The 27,440-nt window shown below is 50.6% G+C and overlaps 1 protein-coding gene across 1 annotated transcript; it reads left to right on the forward strand.

Moving 5' to 3' along the window:
- The first annotated feature begins 1,677 nt into the window (after positions 1–1,677).
- On the forward strand, positions 1,678–27,440 carry HGD (homogentisate 1,2-dioxygenase). Its single transcript, XM_009329289.1, has 14 exons — positions 1,678–1,692; positions 7,154–7,225; positions 9,753–9,841; positions 11,599–11,704; positions 15,654–15,713; positions 16,182–16,273; positions 16,939–16,973; positions 18,151–18,230; positions 18,360–18,459; positions 20,805–20,929; positions 21,532–21,636; positions 22,839–22,965; positions 26,302–26,483; positions 27,071–27,440. Exons 1-14 carry the CDS (start codon positions 1,678–1,680, stop codon positions 27,200–27,202), a joined length of 1,320 nt encoding a protein of 439 aa, XP_009327564.1. The 3' UTR covers positions 27,203–27,440.

Raw genomic sequence — 27,440 nt, forward strand, 5'->3', positions numbered from 1 at the left:
CATGCTGGTTAGGGGTTGGAGCCCACATCTTGCAAGGGACTGGGCTTGCTCAGCTTGGAGAAGAGACGGCTTTGGGGGAACCAGACAGCAGCTACGTAACCTACGGAGAGGTTACCAAGAAGATGGAGCCTGGCTCTTCACAGATGATGATGGGAGGATGCATGGTGGGAGGATGAGAGACAACTGCCATCAGTCAAAACAAGGGAAGTTCAAGCTGCATATAAAGAAAAGCTTTTTGACCGTGAGGGCAATAAAGCAGTGGAACAATCTGCCCAGTGAGGCTGTGCAGTCTCCATCCTTGGAAGTCTTCAAGGCAAGACTGGATAAAGTCCTGAGCAGCCTAGTGTGATCTCAGAGCTGACTCTGCTTTAAGCTGAAGGTTGGACTAGTGACCTTCTGAAGTCCTTTCTGACCCGAATTATCTTCTGACCCTGTGATCCTAAGACCACGGGGGACAGCCAAAGAAAACTAGCTCTCCCTCTCCCCTACCAGTAACCACTGTCTCTTCATACACCCCATCTTCTCCCTTGTAGCAGCCAGCCTCGTTTGCCAGACCTTAAAAAACGGCAGCTTTTGGTGGCTCTGATGTATTACTCAGGGTGGTGTAAGGAGGTGCCAGTTCTAGAGAAGACAAAACAATTAAGACCTGTCCCTCCTGCAGCCCGAGCTCTCGCTGGCTGCTGTGGGGGCCATGCGAACTGGTGACTGCTTTGGGGAGGGAAGGCTTCCAGGATGCTCTAGGAGAGGAGGAGATGTTAACTCCAGGGTCACGTTCGAATTTCAGTGTGTGCCTCCTAGAGATTTCCTCCTGGCAGCACTTATAGTAGAGCAGTCATGGAAAGGGAAAAAAAGATTGCCTTTTTTGGTTTTTTTTTTTGAGGAGAGATGAGAATTCAAAGTACAAAAAAATCAAATAAAATAAATTGATTTTTCCCCCTGCAACTTCTGGAAATGCAGAGCAACTTTCATTAGTATTCTGTAGCTAAATGTTTGCTGCCGCTCCTTCCTCAGCAACAGCTTTCGTGAAAAATATTAATATTTCAGAATTTATAAGTTCCCCTCACTAGCTCTAACCACAGGAATACAAAATCCTTCCTTACTTTTGGCCCCAAACTCCTGTGTAATGTTGCCACACGGTGTTTCACAAATATCACTACCTTCACCAGGACAGGGATGTAATCCTTTCTATCCCCAATGTAACACGGCTCAGTAGCATAATGAACAAATATTTGTTACGCATTTAGAGGGTTGTATATGAAAATTGCCAGAGGTATAATTTATAAAAGAAGCATATAAAACAGTTGCAAAAATGGGTTTTCTTTGTTCTTAAACACCTTGTTCTTTTTTTCCCCCACGTGTGGGAACTACAACCCCTTTTTTAACATCTAGGGAGGAAAAGGAGCTGTGAAGGAACCCAGTCCCCCTCACCCCCCGCTTGTTACCTTCAAATCGATCCTGAGGTTGGTTCTGCGGAGAAGGGCTGGCGTTTGGTTAAACACAGACTGGGCTGAGCAAACAGGTTGAAAACTCCCTTGGACTTTCTCACTTCCAGCACTGTCAGCCTGCCACCAGCCTGGCTCAGTTGACCAGCTAGCAGGCTTTGCTTAGCAGGCTGCTTCAGCCAGATACCTGCTCGGGGTCTGTGTCTGCTCCAAGAGGACAAGGACCAGGAGGAGGATGACGGGCTTGCAGGTAAGGGGTCGGGCGCCCGCGACCCACCAGTGCTGGCTGTGGACACCTCTTCTCTGCTGACACCGTTTTTTTGGCATCTGTTTCATTTTAATGTGCCCCTCTTTTGTGTTTCAAGGTGTGTTTTTAAAGCTCTCTTGGGATAAAGGATTTTGCTGTGTTTTGTCTATAAACAGGCTTTTCTCTCCCTCTTCTCCTTTGGAAATCATTCTTGGTCAGGCTGTCCCAGCACAGGACCTCTTAAAAACCTTTAAAAATTCAAACCTTTGGATTTGTCCTTCCCCCACCCTCCGCTTGCACCCCTCCTCCTGCCCTGGCTGCCAAGGAGGTGTTTCCCCCTCAGCCTATGAAATCTGGCTGGTAACATCTGCCCAGATGTTGCAACCCTGGCTGCCATCTTCCCCGGCAGCCCAGGGGAGCAGCGTCTCCATCCCAGGGCAGTTTCTCAGTCCCACGCACAGGGCATGCCGGCACACCGGGGCTCCGGCCATGCCCTCCTCTCCGACCCTCAGCGGGGCAGCCAGGAGGAGCTTTCCCTGCTGCTGTTTGCCAGAGCATGGGGGAGTTTGGGGAGAAGGGAGGGATGTGATGGGTTTATGGCTCATGCGTAGGACCGCCAGTGTCACAACCCCGAACCTCATCAACACCTCGCTGTGGCAGCAGAGGGGGCCAGCTGCCCCGGGGCCATCGGGGCATGTGAGAAACGCTGCAGCAGGCAGGAGCGGCAAGGGCTCACCCCAGGACCGCTGCGGGTGTTGAGAGCTTGTGCAGGACCATCGTGTTTCTCCCCAGACTTCGGGGCTGTCATTGTCACTAAGCCTTTTCCTAGCTCTGGATATGCCTGAGACATACGTGTGTGGTCCTTCACCGCCTTCTGCAATGTTCATTATTTTACATAGTGGTCTTACAAGTCTTCTTATTCCTCTCTGAAGAGTCCCGCCTTCTCACACAGTAAAATTTCACCATGCTTCTTCCTTGCTTGTCCCTGACCCCCCCCCAGCTTTCACCATCCTCTTTCAGCAGCGGGGCAGCCTAGCCCCCATACCACTCCAGATGAGTGGCCTGACAGCACCCTCTGTCTCCGTCTCCGACTCATTCCTAGCAGACCCTAACACCTTGTTGGCCGGTGTGACTGTGGCTGCAGGTTGAGCGCAGGTCTGCCCAGAGCTGGCCATGGGAACGGGCTGCTCTGCCAGCGCCTTCTCTCCAAGACATCACATGCATCCATACCCCATCATCACCTCTCCCTAGCCCATCTTCTCTTTGCATCTTTCCTCCAAAAGTGTTGCTTCACCCTTCCTCTCCGCTCCTTCTGGCATCTGTCCTTCTCTTCCCTCCTCCACCAAGTGCCCTGACTCACCTTGGAGCTGGGCAGGTCCTTTCAGGAAGGGTCTGGCCCTGGACCATCCCCGGCACTTTCGGAGCAGAGAGTTGGCGAGACGTCAGGGTGATGGCAGCTCCTGCCGGGGATGTTGGCTCTGCGGCACCAGGGCAGCACCGGGGCAGAGCTCCACTTTGGGTGCTTTGGTTTTATCCCACAAGGAGGCTGTGGAGCCCCACGCAGAGGGTGAAAGACCTGCCCTGCTCCTTGCCCCGAATGCTCATGTCCCTGTTTCTGCGGGTTTGTGTTAGACGCTCCGGTGTTGACTGGTCTGAGCTGATACGAAGTGCCATGCCTTTTGTCTAGGGATGAATGTTGTTTTCCTGTGTCCTGCAGCAGGAGCTGATAGAGGAATGTATTATGCAGCATTTGAAGAAGGGCCTTAATTATTTTGCAGTCTATGTGTTCAGACTTCAAATGCGCTTTTCCCATGCCTGCTGTCTAATCCAGTGAACAAAAGGTTATGGTTTATAGGTCAGAGCACGACACCCATTGCGAGCACTCTGCTTTGCATCCTGGTTATTCCAATCAGTGAGTTTTGCTGATTTTCTTGTGCTGAGCTGGGCTTTTATCTCTCCCATTTTATTGAAAAACAACAAAACAAAAAACAAAGTGGAGTCAGATGAATTCCTAAGATCCCGTTTGCATAAAAAGCAACAGAATCACAAACAAAATAACAACAGTAATTAAAAGCAGAAGTGAAAACAAAGGACCACAGAGAACTCTCTGTTTTACAGAGAAACCACCTGCCCAATTACCAGAATAGTGCCCATCAACCTACCCAGCCTGGAGATACCTAGAACATGGCTAGGAGCTGTGGAGACCAGGCGGAGACTTAGAGGGAGGTCACTTTGGACTAAAAACACAGTGCCATTTCATGGAGACGGGTCGGTTTCCATCTTTCCAGATTTTTTTCGCTCAGGAAGGATGCTCTGGTGCGGGTGCCGGGCGGGCAGAAAGGGGTCATTTCCCCTGGCTTGGGGCCACCCTGTGCAATGCAAACTGAGAGGTGGGAGTGGGCTCAGAAGGTCAGCAGGGAGAAGGGCCATGGTGTGCCTGGCCCCTGCGCCACTGCTCCCGACTGACCTGCACTGGCAGGGTCCCCACGTGGTGCTCCAGAGCCCTGGAGCACGACACCTCTGCTGCACGCTGGGAGCTGGTGTGGTGCAGCTATTTTTGGCAGCCCAAGTAGTGTTTGACACTGACCCCTAAGGACATGGAGAGGAGGGAAGCCTCTCTGAGGTCTGCCACAGGGAAAGACAAAACGAGTGAATGAGAAAAGCCACACCGAACATCCAGGCAAAGCTTTGGAGCCACACTCAGGGTGATAAATCACCGGTAGGACGCCGCCTCCCCTCCCGCGGCTGCAGTCTTGCCAATGTCTTTTTTTCAGCCCTCAATGCAGTTACCTGAGGATTAATTTTTTTTTTTTTCTTGGCAAGGAAGAATTGATTTGACCAAACAATGATGCAGCAGCTTCTGCCACCACCCTCAGGGCAGCGGGACGATGCCACCCTCTCCCAAACACTGCCTCTTCCCTGACTCAGCTCCCCTGCCCCAGATCGCCCAGCCTCCTGCATCAATGGGCGATGACCAGCGGCTCTGCAGCCCCCGGTGATGCACAGCTGAGGAAGGCAGCGGCTCTCCGTCCAGCCCAGGGGGAAGCCGCCTGCATCGCTGCACTCGGGAGCCAGCCGCCCGTGCAGGGCCGGGCAAGGTGCTGTGCAGCACCAACGTGGGCAGAGAGCAGCTGCTGGCACGAGATGCTTGCTGCTGAGTTGGTTTTCTTTCCTTCCCCTGGCCCAGCAAGCAGAAGCAAAGGGGCTTTTGGGGATGCGGATGGGCAGGCCAGCTGTGCAGGTCACCAGCTTTTTAGCCTGAAGGATGGGGGATGGATTTCTCACAGCAAAATCTCTGTGCCTCCTTCCCTCCTCGCCCCAGCAGTGTGGCAGGGGGCTGCCGGGGAGCACATGCTGGTTGCCAGATACACAAACCCACCAAAGAACCACAGACTGTCCCCTCCCAGTTCTCCACCAGCTTTAAGGTGAGCATTTTGCAGGTGATGCTCAGCAAAGCAGCCTGCACGTTGCATTAACCCTCTTCTTGCTGTGCTAATGGCAGAGCCTGCTGGGCCTTGCTGGCTATGCCTCCAGAAAATCAGCATGCCCCCCTTCTCCTCCTCTTCCCCCTTTCCTCCCCTTTTCAACAAGGCTGCCCCGCAGGCAAATGCTCCCACCACCTTTACGTGGCTGGCAGAGGAGGATGCAGTGCAGAGGTCTCAGTTAATTCTGGAACTGCTGCAGTCCCATCAGATATTGCTGCATTTCCGTTTAAAAGAGGGGAGGAAAAAAAGAAAAAAAAAAAGAAAGAAGTGCTCCAGTACAATACATTTGCCAAGGCTGCTTAGGTGACCTGCTGCTTTGCATATCAATATACTTCTTGCAGAACCCAGTGGAGAGCAGAGTCCTAGTGATGTACGTTTGTTTGTAAGAAGGAGAGAAATATCCTCCCTGAACCAACGGAATCGGAGACGTTTTCAGGTTCAGGCTAAGCAGGGCTTCCAGCCAGCCTGGCTCCCCCTGGGAATGGACGTTTCTTGCAGGTGGCTGAAAGGTGCCTGAGGAAAGCACACGGAGGTTTCAGGTTTGCTCTCTGAGCGTCTGCTACGCTGGGAAATTTCTAGGGGGGGCTGCAAATTGCACAAGGCTGAGAACCCCTGGGGGAAATAATCCAGGCACTATATAATAAACCAGGTATAGGGTCTTTGTCACTCCACCTTCGTGTCAGACCTCTGCCTCCCGGGGTGTCGCACCGTACCGAGGGTGGGTGCCTGCCGCTTGCCGGGGTTTCTCAGCGCTGGAGCCCCCCGGCAGCTGCCGGGGCACAGCAGCACTGCAGTGCCGCAGCCACCCCGTCGCAGCAAGCGTGCACGTGTCAGCCAAGTGTTGGGACTCCTGGGCTTTGCCATCCCAGCGCCGCTGTGTGAAGGCAGACAAGTAGCCCGGCTACTCTTGCTGTTAATATTTAACTCTCTCCCCAGGCCAGGGAGCTGAACCATTGATCGCTGCCAAAACACCTCTGTGTTCAACGCAGAGTTCAACAGAGTTCAACAGAGTTGCTTCATGCCTTTCTATAGCATCTGAAGGGACGGTGTTTACATTTCTGTCAGTGCAAAGCTAAGGTCTCTGTTATACCTGCTTCCCTTGTGTGTCTCAGGTTTACTGTGGGGCTTTTCTCAGTGCCACAAAGCTGAGAGCCGCATCCTCCGGGGTCCTGTGGCTTTTAGCCACGCTCTCCCTCGGACCACAGCAGCTGTAGGCAGAGCAGGGATGGGAGCAGGTCTCGTCCGTCCATGGGTCTCTCAGGTATATATCGCCCTAGAAAACTGGATTACCACCTGGTAATGGATTACTTCTTGCTTACTACCATGGTGGACAGTTCATGCCCAACTGGGCGATACTCATTTAGGGCAAATCAGTGACGTAGTTTAAGTCCCAGCCGAGTTTCCTTTCCTCCCCCATCCCAACTACGTCCTGACCTTTTTCTTGATGGTCATGGGGATGTATCACAAGAACCTGACAACGAAACAACTCCCAGTTTCAATCCCTGAGTGTCCGAGGGCCAAGACTCAGTGCATGAATTTGCAAAGCAGTCTGCAGATTTTGGAAAATCCATGATTCAAACAAAGTCAGATTTAACTCGGATGGTGCTAGCACACCTCCATAATGTTGTTGCACAGTTCTTCCTATACATCACCCTGTTGTTCTTGAGTCTGACTGTACATGTGATATTTGGCTTATTTCTCAAGTGCCTGCACGTTGCAGAATGTGGTCAAAATGTACATGCAGATTTAGCAGAAGAGCAAATCCTGTCTCTGCTTCTCAGTCCACCATACGGTAAGCTAATGAAGCGAACCCAGGAGCTGTGAAAATGGTCTGTGGCAAAACACAAGTAGATCACTTGAGAAAGTCTTAATGCATACAAAGAGCCTGAAAAAAAGCATGGGAAGTGGTGGATGGGTTGTCTGGAGAGGTTTTGCTTGTGTTTTCAAAAGACTGATGAGTTGTGTGGTTTATTTTACAGTACATGTCGGGATTTGGAAATGAACACGTTTCTGAGGATCCACGCTGTCCAGGAGCTTTACCGGAGGGACAGGTACTGAGTTTTTTAAAGTTTTTTATTAAAATGACATGGAATAGAGTGAATATCTGTTCCCTGGGCTTCTGTTCATCTTAACATGTTTCCTTTCTCTCTGCCACCACAAAAGTCTCTAGGAGCCTTCTTTACGCAGGACTGGAATAATAAGATGCTGGCAAAAATCAGAATTAAAGATTTCCATTCATACTTTCTATTTTTAAGTTACTTGTGAGCTTCCAAGTTTCACCTAGGGGGTTACAACCTGCCTAAATTACCTCCGCTCACCACCATTTTTTCCAAGAGGAGTTTGCAATAGAAGTGGCTCAGCCACACTGAGAAGGAAGACATTGGCTCTGGAATAAACCGGAGCAGAAGTTTGAAGCTTGGCAGAGAGACATGCTCACGCAGGAGAGGCGGCTTTTGGGATTTCTGTAGGAACTGGGTTCGATGAAGCTGGCTTACAGGCCTTTGGCAGGAGAACATCTTCTTTGTAGGGAGGGGACATGAATGCCTGTAGTAATAAACTGACAGATTCACTCGTAAAAGTAAGTAACTTCTGAGCATGTTAGATTAAAATAAATTATGTTGGGTCTTTCTGTTTTAAAGAAAGGAATCACGACCCATGTGATGCTAGCCACTCGGTCTGCAGAGGCAAGAACGAAATCCTGAAGAATTAGAGCTCTCTCATCTCCTTTACGCTGGTCTCCTTTACACCAGCACACATTTTGAGGCTGACTGTGCCCTCCCTTGGATGCCCTGTAATCCCTTGGACTTGGATGGCAGCATTTTACGCTCAGTCAATGACATCCCTTGGTGCAAGTCAGCTCCTCTTCATCCTCTGTGCAGAGAGGCCTGCAGAATTAAGGTCAAAGAGTGAACTTCGCCCTTCGCTTTTCCTGAGTTTTCTGGATCTCCCCAGTTCTGATGTTTCACACGTTGTGTGCCAGTGTGGATAGTAACACACAACACTAGAACACGTTAAATGTTTATATGTGTCCCCTAGGTCTGCATTGCAGACTACGGTGTGCCCACAAGAAAGAAAAACTGCTGTGCTGGATGAGACTGATGGCTCAGCTGGTGCAGTGTCTTGTTTCTGAGACTGGCTATAGCAGATGGGTGCAGAGAAGATGTAAGAAAGAGGCACCTTAAAACTGGGAGATCCATAGCGGTGACTGCTGGTCGGAACAGGCGGTGGGCTGTGGTGGATGTGCTCCTCACGATTTCCCAGAGCAGCACCACTTTCCAGGCGAGGAGACCCCTCGTGGGGTACCCTCACCTGGTCAGAGTTTGGACTCAGTGTCAAAAGAGTTAATAGAAAAATCTGAAAACAAGTTAGACAAAAAAAATCTCCAGTCCCAGGGGTGGATCCTTTCTCCTCTGCAGTATTTATAAGACCGGCATCTGCGGTAGTGCTGGCTAAGATAAAAATGACAAGGGCTATTGATCCCCCTGCTTCACTGCATACCCATACTGACAAAATGGAGTTTGAGGGCTGGAAGCTACGTGCGTTATGAGAGCTTTACCTCTTCCTTCTGCCCACCTGTCAGGGCAGTGTTTGATACTGTGTGGATGGCTGATCTGCTCAGCCGCAGCAGGATGACAGGATGCTAAACTAGATCTTGCCAGGAGGGAGATGGGATAGCAAATGGTGTATGACTGTCCCACCGGGGTATTTCCTGCAGTTCTTGGATGCCTTTGCTTCTTGCTGATCTCAAACAAATAGATGCTGGCCTACTTAGATCAAAATGTTTAGTTTCTGTTCTCTGAAAAGGAGCAATCTGTCCTTCAGTTATGAACTCACAAGAGCTGCTAAACCTGTGCTAGTCACACCCATGGCTCTGCAAAGGGGAAAGTGCCCCCTTTGTACTCCAAAGGAGGACTCTCACTGTGCAGAAGCCCTGTGGAAAAGCAAAGGCTCCCACACAGGTCACTCCCGCTCTTGGGCAGCAAACAGCGCTGGCAGGAGGAAGCAGCATGCCGCCAAAATGCCTGCTCTGGGCATCCCTCCCAGAGGGCAGGAGAACAAGGGGGCATTTAGTGCATAGGAGGGAAGAAGCAAAGGTGCAGCTGCTGCTGGTCTTTATCAGCCCTCCGGAAAGCCAGACAGACACGATGCTCTGCAGCAACCCATCTGAACACTTGCTCTCAAAAAAATTTGAGCATAATAATGGTCTGCTTTGCAGCCTGTAAGCATTGGGAATAATCCCCTTTTCCCTGACGCTCCTGTCGCCGACCCTAGCGAGCACTGCCCCGTACAGCTTGCTCTAGTGGCGGGCGTGTTGCCCCAATGGCTGTGCCGACTCCTTAGGGCACTTCTGTAGCCTCTTGCATGTGGGAATGGGTTTTGGGGACTGGCTGGTACCGGCTGGGGCCTCACGGGAGCAAGAAGATACGACTACCGGGGCTGATGCACAGACTCAGGAGCACAGTCCACCCCATGGCATCGGGGTGCTGGGTGCCTGCCACAGTCCTCTGCTGGGGGTTCCAGAGCTAAATCCTGTGCCGCTGCCTCTCACTCCTTATTTTTCCTTCTCCTCCCATTCAGAATAACCCACAAGTCTGCCCGTACGGCCTGTATGCTGAACAGCTCTCGGGCTCTGCCTTCACCTGTCCTCGGCCCACGAATAAGCGAAGGTATCGTGACCCCTGGCAGCGGATGGGTGATGTGGGGCACTTGGGGCAAGCAGTGGGCAGCAATGGAGAGACTGCCTGGAGAGACTGCCTCTGTTCCACCAGCGCTTTCTGCAGGCCCGGGCAGGTGGAGGCGGTGAAGGATGCATCCGAAGACCTCCACTGTGTGCTGGGAGAGGGGCAAGGGCAGAAAACCACAGGAGAGGGAGAGGATGGTCGTGTGGGGCGAGTGGGTTGTGAAAATGCTGAGAAAAGGGGTGTCAGGATGGGGAAGAAAATGGTTTTCTGAGCGAGGAGAGGAAGGGGAGGGTATGTTCACGGGCGCCAGATGGTCCTGAGGGGGCTGTGTGCTGTGCAAAACAACCTTGGGGTCTCAGCCCTGATGCGAAAATGTCACCACTGTGACTGGCACTGGTAAGCACCTGATGGACAGTGTCAAAACCAAGCCTCTGAGCAGGACTCTTCCCTCCTCCTAAGGGATGCTCCTGCATGCCGGCTGGGGCCGGTGAGGTGCTAGCTCAGGCTGTACCTGTTTTGGGGCTCAGACCAGCGCCAGGCACCCAGCATGCTGCTTACCACCCCACGTTCCCAGCAGTGCTAGGGACAGTTCGTTCCAGCTGGCAGCAAACATCCCGGAGCTCTGTCCTGGTCATTGTGCTCCAGCCATGACCAGGTTGCAGAAGATGGGTTTCTCATTTTGCTTCTTCCATGGTGGCTTTTCTGACCCTTCTGTTGTTCATTCAAATGAAAGGCAAATGCATCATCTGAGCTGCCTAGTAGAGCTCTGCTCTCCAGGCTGGTGCCAGCTCGCAGTGTGCGTGGGAAAGGGATGAATCATTGTTTGCCGCACGAAGATGTCCTTGATGGAAATTTTCCAGCTCTCAGGGGAGAGCTCCCTCCGCCCCTCTCCCACCCACCCAAACTGCAACCACCGCTGTTAACACATCAAAGGCATCGGCAGCCCCGCCTAGCTCAGGCTTTCCTGATTACCTCTGCTCTCCAGCCTGATTAAAAGCCCAGCTTCGGGCTTGGCTGCGCCTGTGCACAGCATGCGGATGCCGGCCACAGCCACTGGAGCGGGGGTGGCAGGGGCTGCAGCCATGGGCACAGCAGGCAGCAAGGAAGGAGAGTGACGGTCCCAGGCAGTGATGGAGGCATGGGGGACCTCCTACAGCAGTAGGAAGCGTCATCGCACATAAACCTCTGGTCTTCGCTGCATGGGCTCGCTGGTGGTCCTCTGGGCATGGCCAGCCAGGCATAGGATGCTACCTACGTTCAGTAATCCGTCCAAATTCAGATACTGGCTGTGACCTTCTGTCTCCTGAAAGCTCCTCTGCACTTTCAGTTAGATACTGTGCTTGTCCCTGTCTTGTCTGAGCTGCTTTGCAGTTGTGTTTAAATAGGCTTTTTTTCCACCTCAGACATTGCTGTATTTCAGCTACAGATAAAGCTGTATTTTTATTTTTTATATACATCTATATATGTGTGTGTGAATGTAAACATATGTAATTATATGTAAACAAACATGTAAACATTTACCTACATAGAACAGCATATATTTGTATTTAGAGCCTACAATAAAAAGCCATCTCTCTGGAAGTCTCTGGCTGTGAGCTGGTGTTTGATATTTAATACACCTTTTGGTCCAGTTGCCACCAACGTAAATGTTATTCATGCCTTTAAGAGTTCAATCAGCTGACAACCACCCAGAGGGTTTAACCTCTTCCCCAGGCTAATCCAGGTCTTTTCCTTCTTTGTAGCTGGCTGTATCGGATCCTACCTTCAGTCTGCCACAAACCCTTCAAACCTCTCGAGGAGGGCCACTTGACACACAACTGGGATGAAGTTGAGCCTGACCCCAACCAGGTAACCATGCTGGAAAGAGCCCTGGTCTTGCCAGGAGGACAGTCAAACATTAAGCTAACCAAGGGTGCAAAGGCACTGAGCTGCAAGAGGTCTGTGGAGAGCCGCAGGGAGCTGGGGGTCTGGCCGACACAGGAGTTGGGTCCTGACTGCCACCCGTTGTTCCTCACCTACGGGCCATCCAAGGAAGGACAGCCCTCGATGTGATGCTTGTTGCTTCCCACCTCGATGGATGCTTGTGCTGCTTCCCAGCACAGCCGCAGCATCACAGGGTTTGGTCTGTGCTATCTAGCACCTCCCTTGGGGGTTCCTGTTGACCACCTCTCAGGCCGCTCTCTCTTCCCCCATCAAAGGCTCATGCCCCAGCCTGTCAGGCAGAGCAAGCAGCGTGTCTCTGTCATCCATCCCCTCCTTCCCTGTGCTTTCGGACAGGCTGCTGGGTGCCAGCCCGTTTCTCTGCAGCCCTTATGGGAAATCAAACTTCATTCTGGAGAGTCACGCAGAGACACAGCATTTGTCTTCCTCTGTTACGGCCTTGCCATCATCTTTAATCATGATTTCTTCCCTGCCAGCCCCAGAACATTTGGCTTTGCTAATCTGACTCTCTCCTCCTGCCATTCTCCTCTCAACATCACCTCGTGGTGATCGGTTTTTACTCCTCTCGGGTTTTGCCCTTTAATACATCATCATTAGCTAATCTCCAGCCTCCCGGCAGCCTCGCCATTTGTCTAAATACTTTCCCAGCTCTGCTGGAATATGTTTTCCAGCCACTGACCAAGGAGCGGTGACAGGCTCGTATTTAGGTCCCTTTGGTGCTCCTTCCCAAATGAAGCTCCCATGACTTCTGTTACAACCTCATCCATCCCTGATGCCCTTTCGCAGCCTGCATCTACCACTACGGTTATTTATGATTACAGTAATTCCAAGATGCCTGGCTCTCAAGCATCTCAAGCCATTTACATGTAGTACATCTTTTACCTACGGGAACAGCAACAAAGCTCCTGCCCACTCTCCCTCTCACCGCTTTCAATGGCAATCATCAAGCCCAGAGGGGTTATTTCCTAGCAGCAAGTGGGAGCCGTCTTCCTGCTTTCCTTCTCATCCTCTCTGAAGCAGAGCCAGAGACCAGGTTCAGTTTGTTGGACAAGACTGACGCTTCCATGCAGTGCTTTGTGTTTCACCCAGCCCACTTAAGGAGCTTTCCCGGTTGTCATCCATCTAAAAGGATGGCCATATGGAGCCGCCTTATGCAAAGATCATTGAAGTCAATGGGAAAAAATATCCTTTAACGTTGCCCAAAGACAATGGCAGAATTATAAAGGGCACCGGGGACAAAACAGAAAAGGGGACAAAGGTGATGAAAAAATATGGCGTGACATCCGTGCAAGAAATGCTGAAACAGAAGAAAGCTCTCCAGCCTGGAAGAGAGATGACCAAGGGAAGATATGATTGAGAGATGGGGAGAAAATGAATACCAATAATGAACGTCACGTTAAAACAAAATAAATGCATAAACTGTGAAACTTCTCGCCAGAGGATCCAGGTGGGTTCAAAAAGTGATTGGACAAACCTTGGAGAGAGAAAACCTATAAAGTAATAGTAAGCACAGAGGTGCCATAACTCAGGAGGCTCACAGATCATACAGCAGGGAAACACTAAAAGCTTCCCCATTTTAAGCACCTGGTGCTGGCTGCCACTGGCTATCTTGGACTGCTCTTCTGGCTCAGGGAGCTCATTCTTTTCTTGCATCGGTGAAACCCAAATGCAGCAGAGACGGGCCGGATGAATGGCGTGCAGAGCCGGGCAGTGGCTTTGCAGTTTGCCAGCGTTTCGGAGGAGAGGGGCCAGACACCATTTTCAGTTGTGACCAATGGGCTGGATGACAAACCGATTTCCTGCTCTCCTTGTCCCACAGGAATGACAACTGTGGAGGTGTCCTCAGGGACAAAAGTGAAAATGAAGCTGTTATGCAGGAACTGCGCTATACTTATTACTTCATCTGTAGATTTACTGTCATCTTCCATTTTCCTCAGTGAGAAAAATTGCTTCCCTTTAGACCATCTTTATACCTGAGATTTATTTATCTTCTTATGCCTGTTATCCCTCCCTCTCTCTCTCCCCCCGGTCTTCAGGGTCTTCTTTCTTTGTCCCTCCGTCTGTCCTTTCTGTCAGTATTTCCCAATGGTTTTTGTCAGCTGGGTCCCAATTCCCTACCCTGAAGGGTTAAAAAAAATCATTAGAGGAACAGTTCACGTTGAGATGCCACCGCTGGCCTTCACAGCTGCCACGAAATGAACGGGAGCTGGGGAAGGTCCCACTGCTGGGGGTGGCAGCAGGCTCTGGAGCACCTTCTGAACATGCTTTGCATTGGCTCTGGTTCACGTCTGGAAGGCTGTCTTGGAAACCAAAGGAAAACATGCTTTAAAGAAGTCCGAAAGCAAAACCTGAGGTTCAGCATTATCTCACCAGCTCATCTGTGAGGTGTCGATACCTTGCAAGGGTCACATCTGATCTGCTGGTGGGTGTGTTTGGTGTCTCCATCCAGAATACACAGCTTCTCCGGCAGCCTCTTCCCCTCCGCCCAGCACCCCAGCAGTGTGACCCTGAGCAGGCACCGGCACGGAGCTTCCCAGGTCTCCCGGCACGGAGCTTCCCAGGTCTCCCGGGGAGGGAAACGTGCCTCTGCCCGGCAGCAAACGGGATGGGGGGAGGAAGGGACGAGGGATGGATCCAACCCAGGCGACCCAGGGCCGCTGCGAGGCTGTGGCGGTGGCACACCCTTGGGAAGCCGGTGGCTTCGGAGAGCAGAGTGGAGAGGGCCAAGCTGCGGGGCCAGGCCTGGGGTGCAGCTGATAAAATAGCAATGAGCCCCTGCTTCGCTCACCTTCACTGGCAGATGCACTCGCTGGGTGCAGGTGCCTGTTTCCTCCTGAGGCCGGCTCTCCAGGAGAGCCTGACAAGTTGCCTGGGCACCCACATTTTGATTTGGGTTTGGAAAACTTCCGTGAGGCTTGGGGCAATTTAATATCTTTGTATCCCTTTCAAATTTAGCTGAAATTTCACATAGTTCAAAATTTTTGGGAGCGGCAGGCACAGACACGGAGTCCCATAAACTTTGTTTTCTCAGGGCACCAGACTAAAAACATGTCAAGAACCGCCAGGTCAGGTAGATAAAAGCAAGAAAATGTTCTTGTGGATGCCCAGAGTCACAGGCACTTCCATCTGGGGTCAAGTGTATCGATGCAAGGGATATATCTGGCAGCTGGCCACGTCAACATCCTCCTAATTTTGGGTGTTTGGGTTGGTCTGCACTGAACCCCCCCCGCTGAGGGGCTCTCAGCCGCAGCACCTCACTCCCAAGAACTGCAAAGACCCTTAATATGATATTAGCAGTAATAAATACTTCGAACTCCTCTGGGCCCTTCTGCCTGAGGATCTCGACAGGCTTTGCAAGAAGTAATTAGTGCTGCTCGCAGCTCCCACTCACGCAGGTAGAAATATTTCCGCTTCGGATGTGGGGAAAATGAGGTGGAGCAAACAGGAGTGTTATGCTCGGGCCATGGAGGGAGTGAATCATCCAGCGCGGAGTGGAGCACAGGACCGTGACAATTTGGCTGTGGAAAGCCGGCTCATCTGAATGTCTTTGCTCTCAACAGAGTTGTTAGTAATAGAGGAAAAGACAGCTTTTAAACAGGCTTTTTTTTTAACCTTGGCACTACACAGGCCTGCCAATTATTTTACAAAATTATGATTAAAACCAAATAAAAATCTCCATAAATCAAAAGAAACTTGGAAACCAAATTAAGCAAGGCAAAGAGGAAAGAGAAAACTACCTCAGCTAGCAGAGGGCAGGGAAGCAGGGGGGGACGGGGGTCTGCTTTCTTTCGAATTGCCACCGTTTTCGTTGTAACGACTGGCATTGCTTTCTTGCTTTTTGTTTGCTGCAATCTAGCTGCGATGGAAACCTTTCGAGATCCCGAAAGCCCCTCAGAATAAGCTGGACTTCGTGAGCGTAAGTCGGGGGGCCAGGGCATCCGGGCATCCTCCATCTCTGCTCCCCCTCGGGGGGTAGCGGGGCACACGGGATGCTCAGCATTGGGCTAACAGCAGCAGTTTTGACACCGCTGGGCTTGCGGAGCATCCTTGGGAGGGGAGAGGATCCCAGATTTCGACCAACTGAGAGTGGACTTGATTTTCTTCATTGCCTTTCAAGGAACTCATCAAAAAAAAAAGCCCCAACCCTCAGCTCTCCCCAGTCCCTGGGCTGGGAAACACCAGCTTACATGGATTTTTAAGAAATCCTTACTATAGTAAAGAAAAGCCAACACGTTTGGCAAAAGGCCACACATGGAAAGGCTGGTAATGGGAAGCGGGGAGAGGGGGTGAGCCCCCGCAAGGGGGTGGGTTGAGGGGAGGAGAAGGGGCTGGCCCCTGCCCCGCTGCCTGCTGCTCACTCCTGATGCTTTGGGTTTGCCTGTAGGGACTGCACACCTTGTGCGGCGCTGGTGAGCCCAGAGGACGCAATGGCATCGCCGTCCATATTTTTGTCTGCAACACCTCCATGCTCGACAGGTCAGTGGCTGCTACGCCAGAGGCTTGGGCTGCCCCAGGCTGGCTGCCTGCACGTGTACGTCTGTCACCGCTGTGCCTGAGTCCAGCCGTTCCCAGCGTCGCTGTCTCTGTGTCCCTGTGTTCCTGTATGCACAGGCGAAGGTGTTCACGGTGTCCATGGCAGGTGTTTGTGAAGCAGGTTGTGCTCCATGGCCAAGCACGGGGGGAGTGGGTGGGGAGCCACCAAGAGAAGGAGGGAGCTGGACATGAGGATGCAGCAAGAGGGGATGTGTTGGATCCAGATGCTCTCGTCCCAGGGACCGGAGCTGCTCCTCAGAGGTCAACACACATGCGACCTCTGATGGGCATTGATACCCTCTGCAGCGGCTCATGGGGGAAGTCAGCCCTGCTCCCCAGTTTACAACACCTGATGCACCCATGGCCACAAAGGCAGGGACCTGGCAGAGGTCGGAGGAGATCCTGCTTCCAGACCATGCACATTAAACCTTCCTGCCTCCTCTGCACCAGCCCGTATATTGCATTCACTGACCTGGAAATAGCATTTCTGGTGCCAAAGGGGAGATCTCTGCCACGCCAATCTCCCAGCTCAAAACTCCCAGCTGTGGTCGTGGTGTGTGCCTGGGGCTTTGCAGCACTTTGACCTTCCTGTTCTCCTTTTTCTTTAGATGCCTTTATAATTCGGATGGAGACTTCCTAATTGGTGAGTTGATGCTTCGGCTTTTCCTTTCCCCCATGAGGGTCTACCTGGCTTGCCACCTGCCTGCCTCTTGTTCCTCCAGAGCCTGGGCCCTACAGCCAAGACTTGGAGGGGAGGGTTGGCTTCACCCTCGTGCCATCCAGATTTGGTGGTCTGGCACCACCTGGGCTGCTGGGCGGGTTGCACATCTGTGCCAGACCTCAACTTTGGTTTTGAGCAGTGACCCAACTTCCTTAGCGTGGTGCTCAGGGAACGTTTCCCAGCACTCCCCAGACCGGTATTAGGCACACCACAGGTGGAGGTTTTCTGGAAAACATACGCCTCAGGATTTCTGAACAGTTTACAGCTAGACGCCTTCGTTTCTCCAGTCCAAGAGTATTTGGCATTGCAGCTTAGCTCCCGTGCTCTGCCAGCGTCAAGCAACCAGACTGCCATGATGAGTGTTGAGGTTGGCACATAAAGTGCGCACATGCCGAAAAATATTCTGAGTGGTATCAGAAGCCTGACATTTGCTTGTATCTTTCTTGACGGAGGGACAGAAATGCGTTGGGGTCACCAACAGAAACAATTCTCCTATAAAATAGCTATAAAAATGTTCTGACTCACCTCCCTCACTACTGTGAAGTAAAAGTGCTAGGACAGGGTTTGTAAATCTGCTAGTTTTTCAAGTCAAAATGTGAGCTCTCCTGTGCCAGGACAGTCCGGGAAAACAATGCAGATGTTAGTATAGCATTACTTCTACCCTTAGGAAGCAGGGAGAATTAGCTATTCTCAGACATCTCACACTGCCGGGGTCATGACAAGGATGGGTACGTGCACCATTTTACATGAAGATCATGATAAAGACAGGTATGGCCCTGAGTATATCAAGACCCATTTATCTGGACTTAGCGTCTGTGACACAAACCCTACGTCAAGGGAATGCGAGGTGATGGACGGCTTAACCTCACGCAGGCACCTGCTGTGATGTGGGGGCAATGGGGCTGGTCTGGAAGCTCTCCCTCCAGTGCAGGCATCTCTGCTGCAAGGCTCTGCATGGGAGAGGGAGCCCGGTCCCGCTGTGAAGCAGGGTCAGCAAGGCCCCCTTGCTCTTCCTTGGAGCCCGGGTGTTCTTGGTGGACAGAGAGGAAGGCATTCACCACATCGCTTCAGCTCCTCTGCCTGCATTGTGTTTCCACAGTGCCCCAGCAAGGGAAACTGTTCATCACAACCGAGTTTGGGAAGATGCTAGTGGAGCCCAATGAAATCTGTGTCATCCAGGTAAGGGCTGACTGCACCTTGCCTGTGGCTCAGAGCCTGACGTTGGAGCAAGCCAGCTCCTGCATTCAGCTGTTCATGGTTTGTCAGGAAAGTCCTGGGAGGATCCTAGTATCTTCCTTTATTTTCCAGCAAGGAATGCGTTTCAGTGTGGAGGTGTTTGGAGAGACCAGAGGCTACATCCTGGAGGTGTACGGGGCACACTTCGAGCTGCCTGACCTGGGACCCATTGGTAACAATCTCCCATCAGACCTACAGTGAATTTCATAGAGACAGCCAGGAATTACAAGCCCCGATCCATCCTTTTATCTCCCACATAATAAATCCTCCCGTGCACACACTCCTTCCCAAAAATGCTTTCCATCCCGGCACAGTTACTCCCCAGCAGAGCAAGCATCCCCCCCCAAAAATGTGACACCCCAGTTGTCCCAAGATTCCCCTGGGACTGAAGGGACCATTTCTCTCCCCTTTTTCCCCTTTCTCTCTTCCCTTCTGATCTGGGAGTCCCCATCTGCTGGCTCTGAATCTGTTCCTACCAAAACAAACTCAAAAGGCCATCATCACTGATGCCCCTTACTTACGGACATGGCATAAACTGGAGTAATAGGAGATAATTTACCCAGTAAAAGGAAAGGCAGATTTCAGAGGCAACAGATATTCTTGAAGCCCCATTTTAGATTTAATCAAGTGTTTTTTCCCCCACCTTTGTGAACAGAGGCACCTTAGAGCTCTAGAGCCTAGAGTGCCTTAGTGTCAGAAGCTGTTCTTCTTGGAGAATTTGAAATCAATAAAATGAGCAGCACAGGACTAGAATCAGCAACACATTCGCATCCCTGTGTTGTGCTGCCAAGGTGGATCTGCCTTCACTGAGCACAGGTCTAGCTCTCTCATAGATCCTCTCTGCCAGCTGCCTCCTGGTCTGTGCAATGTCACAGATCGCAAAGGCTGAACCTCTTGCTGCCGTGACAAAGATATTGCGAGGGTGCACGGCACCTGAAGCCCCGCCGTCCCTGCTGTGATTTCCCAGCCAGCTTTCCGGAGGTGCTCAGCTCAGGTTATTTCATCTTCCTTATCCCTGGAGTACTCGCCTGCAAACTTTCCTTGCTGAGAAAAACACCTCCTGGTTACTGCTACTAAGATCGTCTCAGAGAAACAGGTGAAACTTCCCTTGTAACAGCTAAAATAACAACAAAACCGGTACCAATAGTTCTCCACTTTCAGACTGGTGTTTTGGGGTTGGTTGTTTTTCATTTTAGGTTGGGTTGGGTTTTTTTCTCCACACTGGACTGGGCTTGTTTTATAGCTCTCTGTGAGTTCTAAAAGACTGGCCATGCTTGAAGTAAACTGACTAGGTATTACCAATCAGTAACAAGCTTGGCGTGGCCCATCTGCATTCAGAGGGCCTTTGCAAACATCTCATGGCCATAACGAAACTGCAGCTGGTTGTTCCTGCAGTAGGGAACTGACCCAATTTGCAGCCATTTAATGGGACCCTGCTCGAGCATCTCTCCCATGTGACATGCTGGGCACATCTCTTTCCGCATCGAGCCTACAGTGATTTTTCAGGAGCTTTCCTTTCAGCCAGCTGAGGTTACCTGCCTTCACCCATTTCTTGCGCTCTTGCCTGCTCCACCTGGTTATTGATATTATTGCCCCAGCCTGTTTGTAACAAGTTTTCCCATTAGCTAGTTTTTCAGACACTGTTGGACTGGGGTTGGGGAGGGGGGGGGTTGGGTCTCCAGAAGGCAGGAATCTATTATAAGGTTTACTTTCTGGAGAAAAGAACATGAGTGCACTTGCCTGTAAACCTTTTCAGGAGGTGGTAATTATGAGCTCCTCTTCTCACCACCTACCCGCCTTCCCCTCAGAGACCAAGATCCTTTGTATTTCAGTCTTACTTCATTCTAACTTCACTTTTCACTTGAAAAATGACAGCTGGAGAAAAGCACTGACTGTTAAACCTTAGCAGCAGGTAGTAATGTCTGCATTTTTATCCAAGAAATTCAAAACCACTTTGTAACAATAATACTAATGAGAAGAAGAATAATACTTCAGCACCCGTATGGTGCTTTGCACTTTGAAAATGCACTCCTCACACTAACCAACCCCTCAGTATGCCCAGAGTCTGTAGGTATCACTAGCCCTTATTTTATTACTCTTTTTGCAAGCGTTCAGAAATGTATTTGGCCCCCTCATGACATGCCTTGTAACTTCTGCACGGCTAAGCGTCCAACCGGCAGGATGTCCAGGAACAGAGAGCAATTCACCCTCCGTTTTTTGCTTAATTCCTACTTGTTACATGCTTTTAATTGAGGATGAGGTACCAATCTTGTTCAAGAGGGAACTAGGGGAGACCTGTCTTAAATGACTTAAATGACTTAAATGCTAGGATGTATTACAATTACCTACTCATAGGAGCACAAGAAGTACATGACTATTTCAGGTTTCGTGGTGGGCCAAGAAGCAGTAAGGTCATTCAAAGGCAGAAGGGCACCCACGAAGCCAGGAAATTGTGCCAGCCTCTCACTTCGCTTGCAGGTTGCCCAAAGAGCTCTGGCATCTCTTTTTCTTTCACAGGAGCCAATGGCCTGGCCAACCCGCGAGACTTCTTGGTGCCCGTCGCGTGGTACGAGGACCGCCAAGTGCCGGGGGGCTACACGGTGATCAGCAAGTACCAGGGCAAGCTGTTTGCAGCCCAGCAGGTGAGGATGCCCCCGGGAGAACAGGTAACACTGAAGCGCAGCGGCTGCCAGTACGTGGCCTGGGATGTGCAACTCAGTAGCGTGCACATAGTCTCGGGAGGTCCTGCTGGGTTAAGTGGAGCAGGACTGAGCTCTTGCCTTGTTGGGTCACTCATCTTCCCAGTTGAGGCTCCTCGGTCTGGAAAAAAGTGTTTGTGAAGACTCGGTTGCCCTAAGACTCAACGATGGTATTTGCCTCACTGTTTCCATACGTTTATAGTGACAGAGTAGAAAAGAGGAGCTGGGGCTGCTGTGAAAAGCCAGGGTTTCCTCACCAGAGAGCCAGTGTTGCAGCTGGCCTTGTTCAAGCACTGCCTGGGCGCTCGAAAGCCCTTAGAGACCACACCCCAGAGGGAGGGCAGAGGCTCACCAAGTGGAAATGCTGAGGAAAACCACGTCCTCGCAATGTCGGGCTGTGCCTAAAGGGCATCGTGCTCCAGGCTGCCGGTGTACCTCTCACCAGCACTAAACCCATTTTTAATCTGGGAGAGAGCGGTGCCCTGCATACGTGCAGCAAGTTGGAAGGCTGTGTATGGTAACCTTCTCTCTCTCTGCTTTGCTAGGATTTCTCCCCCTTCAATGTTGTAGCCTGGCACGGGAACTACACGCCGTACAAATACCATCTGGAAAAATTCATGGTCATTAATTCCGTTGCTTTTGACCACGCGGTAAGTTCTGGAGCTGGGCAAGGCAGAGCAATGCTGTGTGGATACCATACCATCCAAACTCACCCTGAGCTCCAGGGGCTCAGCGCCTGTTAAAAAATATGTTGTGCTCTAAGAAACAGTGTGAAATCCCTTGCGCTGCTTTCCCTGGGCCCAAACCAAGCTCTTATAAAGAAAGACAACCTCCTTTGTGGTATGGTACAAAGACATAACTGGAGATTGATCAGCTTCTTAAACAGCTTTATGCAGCTTAGCATAGAATTTCTGCACCCTGGAGGAGAGCTGAATACTGAAGCCAACACACACCGTGCAACTCAGCAAAAAGACTTTTGCTTCAAATTCTTGCCTTGATTTATTTCTTGCAATTCCACAGACTCCTTCCCCTGGTTCCTCTGAGCCCAGCACTGAAATTCGTTCGAAGAGCTGGCAGCTTTCGTTGCAATAATTTCTAGAGCTTATGGAAAGTAACTAAAGCCAAAACTAATGTGAGCAGCTCTTCTAAAAAGGAAACCAGCCCAGTGGTAGAGGTGCCCGCAGTGATGCCATCTCTTGGCACTGCTTCTGCAAGTGGGTGTGCAAAGAGACTGGAGCATTTCTAGTGAGACAGCCAACAGAAAGTATTGTTTAAACTCTAGAAAAACCTGCCAAGAGAAGGATGGTTTTGGGATCAAAGCCCAGAAAATCACTTTACTGGACTAGAGGCTTCAAAAATCCTTGAAGCAAGCCACAATTCCTCTGCACTTTGTTCTCCCTGTTTGTAAACTAACAGGGCTGTGAGGCTAGATGCCTCCAGTGGGATGTTCCTGTCCTCTGTAACCGGCTGAGGAGGAGGTACAGTTTCATGGTAGGAGGAGTGCTGGAGACTGCTCCTGGAATTACAGTACCCCGTCTTGCAGGGCTGCCCCTCCCCTGCATCTGTGCTGCTGGCTCCAAGGGCATCATTGCTGAGGCAGGGAAGGCTCTCCAAGGCTGCCTAAAGGAAGAACCGTCCAGTCCCATCGCTTTTGTCTCCCACGTTCAGCACGGGATCGAGATGCTGGGTGCTGTCACACAGGGTCACAAATCTCACCCGCACCAGCAGGTGCAGGTGGTAAAAGTGTTTTGGCAAGGGCAGGGCTGTATCAGTCAGGTTTACCGGCTGGATGACCTGAGCAGATAGCTCTGAGCCCTGCTCTGTTTCATGCTTTTTGCTTTGCTTTTTTCAGGATCCTTCTATCTTCACTGTCCTGACAGCCAAGTCGACCCGTCCTGGAGTGGCACTCGCTGACTTTGTCATATTCCCCCCACGATGGGGGGTAGCTAACAACACCTTCCGTCCACCATACTACCACCGTATGTCTGCTTTTTGTTGGTTGTGCTTGAGTACAGGACTGCAGGGAAAAAACAAGCCTCCATTTATTTGAGAGCACACACAGGGAAGAAGCAGTCTGATTTGTTGCCCTTGGCACAGTTAGAGTCAGCTTCTTGGAGTCAGCCAGTCCCCCCTGGAAAATGAACAAACCCAAAGATGTTCCTATGTAGAGCATCTCAGGAAAACTCAGAGGTGATGGACTGGTGGTGTCTGCATAGATGGATGTGTCTGTACTCAAGGGGCTCCCACTGAGACCAGGTGCATATTGAACTTGGCATTTCACAAATGCATCAGAAATTGTCCTGCCACCCAGCCATGAATAGCTTAATATCTCATTAGAGTACATAGATAAAGAACAGGAGAAAGGAAAATACGACATCACAGGTGGCGAGAAGCAGAGGGACGTAGAGCTGCCCAAGGCCACTCGCACGGTGAGATCAAAGTTACAGCAAAGGATTGAATTGGCTCTCCTGAGCCCTCCTTCATCACCCGCACAGTGATGGAGGTACCTCTGGCATTTAAGAAGCCAGAGATCAGGAAATGGGCTCCTTCTCAGGCAGCTGCTTGATTTTTGGGGGATTTGGTTGCCATCACCAGAGCCGGTTTCTTTTTGGCAGTTTTTTGGTTTCATCTTGGCAGAGCATGGCCACGTGTTGCATTGAACGGGTGCTAGAAATCCAGTTGCCCACATGGGATTGCCCTTCCAGGGTAGGGATGAGGCAACCTGCTCTATGAGACTGAGGGGGAAAGCTTGCTCATGCTGCAGCCCTTCTGTCGACAGCTAAAAGGCCCCACCATCTCCGAAACTATCAAGGTCACACTATGGTCACTTTGAAGTGCTGAGAGGCTTTCTGCACACTTGCTAACCACAGTTTAATAGCCAGCTCCTCCTGCTACTTAGACATATTTCCAAGCGTCTTGGGGGCTGGCAGAATTAGTGTCGCTTGCAATCACAGTAGGTAGCTGTGCTGCCGTCCGAGTAAATCCCACAGGCAAAGTCCTGCCCTACCATTCTGCTTTCATTCCCAATAACGAGTGTGACATGGAAACATGTCTCCTGACCAGCTGGGATAGTGCCAGGTCACAGTTACCTCTTTTATTAGACCCTAAAAGGTGAGACACACAGCCGGTTTACCACGATGAAGTTGCTGTGCATCAGCAGAGCTGTGCTAACTTTCCACAGACACGTTGTGTTGAACAACATGAACTTTTTCAACCTTGCTTAGTCTGTGGTAAAAGATGGCTGAAATAATAACTCTCATTCTCTTGACTGTGTTGTGAGATGAGAGTACCCATGCAGACAGCTACCACAGCTACTCACTTGATCACAGTACCTCGGCCATAGGCTTGAGCACTAAATTCATGATGAGCAGGTTGGTTGTCTACTCTAGCCCAGCCATGGAGGGGCAGAGCTTGAGTGGGTAAGGCAGACATCGCAATGGTCAATTATCAAGACACTGCATGCTAGTTCCCTCTGAAATTAGTGTGGTGATGAGAATCTTGTACCATTAGAGAGGTGCAACAGGACAGAGCAAATCTGGGGTAGGAGTAGCACAAGTTCAGTGCTGCTGAACTCTCCTCTCTCCGAGTATTTTACAAGAGGCCTATTTTGTTTGCCAGAAATCCCCTGTTGCCTCCTCTTCTCAGGTGCAGTGGAAAGCCTGTGTTCAGAGAACTTTGGTGCACTCAGAGTCACGGTTTTCGTCTTGCCTTAACTTTGCCCCAAGTATAAATATAGCAATGGTGGTCCAAAAATTTCCCCCTAGACACCGTAACAATTTCACTTACAAAGGTGACTGTGCAGCTCATAAATACTGACTTCTCTTGGTCACCGTTCTACATCCCTGGAGGCTGTGAATTACTCCTAGGGTCTTTGGACCACAGGTTGGAAAATGTGTCTGATACAGCTTTTATACCATGTATTGCGTCTGTGCCTGGGAGAGTACTTGTGTGATTCTCATTATGGTGAGACCTAGTATCTAATGGCCACTAAAGGATTTTAACTTCACAGCATCCTGCTTGTAGAGGACAATGCTATTTTACTGATAGGGAATGGAGGTGCGCCGAAGTTCTTGGGGTGACGCAGGAAATCTGTGAACGAATAAGAAACTGCACTCAGCTCGTCTCTTAAGTCCTAGCCTGGTTTCCTACTCGCCAGCGCATTCCTCCTAAGCAATAATATGAGTCCTGTTGCAGATGCGTTGGCAATCCAGCTCTCAGGGTCTGTACAGCAGTCTGAGTGTGCCAAGCACAGTACATGAGCAAGTTCAATGAAAAGCCCGTAACAACCCGATCTTGCATGAAATACTGACAACTTGGGATGAAAATTAATAAATGTTTGCATACATATATAGGCCAACTCTGCTTTGAGCTAAATTAGTTTTGTTACTAAACATTTCAGATCCTGGATTTTACTTAACGAAGACCGAACTAGAGGTTAAAAAGGGCTATGTATAACGTAGCTACAGAAGCGTGTCCTGGTTTTGCAAAAACTGACCGCTAAGCAGAATGTTGCCATATTGTTTAGTCACATCAGGTCTACTAAAGCTGAGAGCTTGGGGTGGCAGTTGTTAAAGTACTTCCCTTACAGGGAGCATAACTCAGTAAGCACTGAATGATTAGATATAGCCATCCTTACCTCAGTTAGTGGTGTATTACTCCATTGGTTTCAGAGGGTCTACTTAAAAGTGTTCTTCCTTGGGGAAAGACAAATTTGGCCCCTTGTCTTTGGGCATACAATGGCTCTCGAGAAATAAGTAAATAATGCATGAATCAAAAACATAAGGTACTGAAGCGCCTGGCTAGACTGGAGGTGGTAGAAGAATATCGAACAAAATGATTTCAAACTTATAACCTGGGACAGCAGACCGGGCTCTCTCACCAGACTACTGACCAGGCATTTTTGCCTCAGTGCCCGTAACACAGGGATGATTATACTGAACTTTCTTTCCAGCGCTTTAAGATCTCTCACCCGAGTCTGTAAATATCAGGTTACACCATGCAGTCCGTACGCAGGTGTAGTACTTACACAGCTCGAGGTGGTAGGAAAAGCACAGGTCTACCAGCATCAATGCACCTTCATTAGGGAGCTCTCAGTTTCTGAATCCAGATAATTAAGAGCAGAATAAAACCTGTATAGCTTTACAAGTATCATCTATAGGTTCCCTGATGACCTCTCTTGTGATGCCCTGCTTAGGAACCCCCACTCCACCCGCTGCCTGGCCCAGCTTAGCTCGTGGGTTTCAAGGAGCTCACAGCCCAGCTGTGATGCCTCCCAATCACACTGCGTTGCAACCTCTTCTCTACGCCTTCTGCAGGGAACTGCATGAGTGAGTTCATGGGGCTCATCAAAGGCCACTACGAAGCAAAGGAGGAAGGCTTCCAGCCTGGAGGGGCCAGCTTGCACAGCATGATGACTCCTCACGGGCCAGATGCTGACTGTTTTGAGAAGGCGAGCAAAGCCAAGCTGGAGCCTGAGAGGGTTGCAGAAGGGACCATGGTAAGGAGCCAAGGGAGCCAGTAAGGTTTTGAATACAGCATGGCGTACCGCGGCTGTGCCAGTCTCAGTACAGCCTCGCTTCTTGCTGGCAAGTTGGACCAAACGGCTGCAGCAGTCACCTCCGTTACCGATCAGCACCATTCAACTCCCAGGAGCTCCCCCGGAGATACATGATGCCAGGCAGCTTTGATCATCTGCCCACATAAATTGTTGCCTGAGCAGGAAGCTGGGAATTTTCATGCTGATTAGTTTAATTTTTGTCTTAGCCTATGGACAAAGAAACGAAACCCCTGACTGTCCTCCTTCCTCCACCCCCTGAAATCTAATGATGATCATCAACAGAACTTGAACTAGAGCTTTTGGAACAACCTGGCCTCCCTGTGTATGCAGGGAATCCAAAGTCACTCCTGAGACCTGGTTAATACCGGCATTGCAATGCCAGCTCTGAAGAGCTTTCTCCCTCGGGTTGATCGGGCTGGAGGCAGAAGTTGGCAGGGCTGGACCATGCTTGTGGTAGAGCAGAGCCACCTTGCCTGGATGCAAACTCTTGCTCTCTTGCCCTAACCTACCTTCCCTTTTCCCAACAGGCCTTCATGTTCGAATCGTCCCTCAGTCTGGCTGTCACCAAATGGGGTCTCCAGACCTCCAACCGCCTAGATAAAAACTACTACAAGTGCTGGGAACCTCTGAAGAGCCATTTCAACCCTAAGCGCAAGTAAAGAGAAGTATTTGTTGCTTGCAATACGTGAGTGAAGACAGGGAAATCCAGCATACCTACATGTGGTGGCACAGTCGACTGGGGCAATGCAGAGCGCTCCAGCACAGAACGGCATTTCCAGCAGCCACTGAGCCACGAAAATTATCATCCCTATGTAACTTGGGAAATGCACTAAAAACCCACCATTATTCTTAACTTTCAAGTATCCAATTAAAGCTTTCCTGGTGACACGCTGAAGC

Source organism: Pygoscelis adeliae, unplaced genomic scaffold (assembly GCF_000699105.1).
Source record: "Pygoscelis adeliae isolate BGI_AS28 unplaced genomic scaffold, ASM69910v1 Scaffold120, whole genome shotgun sequence".
In the NCBI taxonomy this organism is placed as follows: Eukaryota; Metazoa; Chordata; class Aves; order Sphenisciformes; family Spheniscidae; genus Pygoscelis; species Pygoscelis adeliae.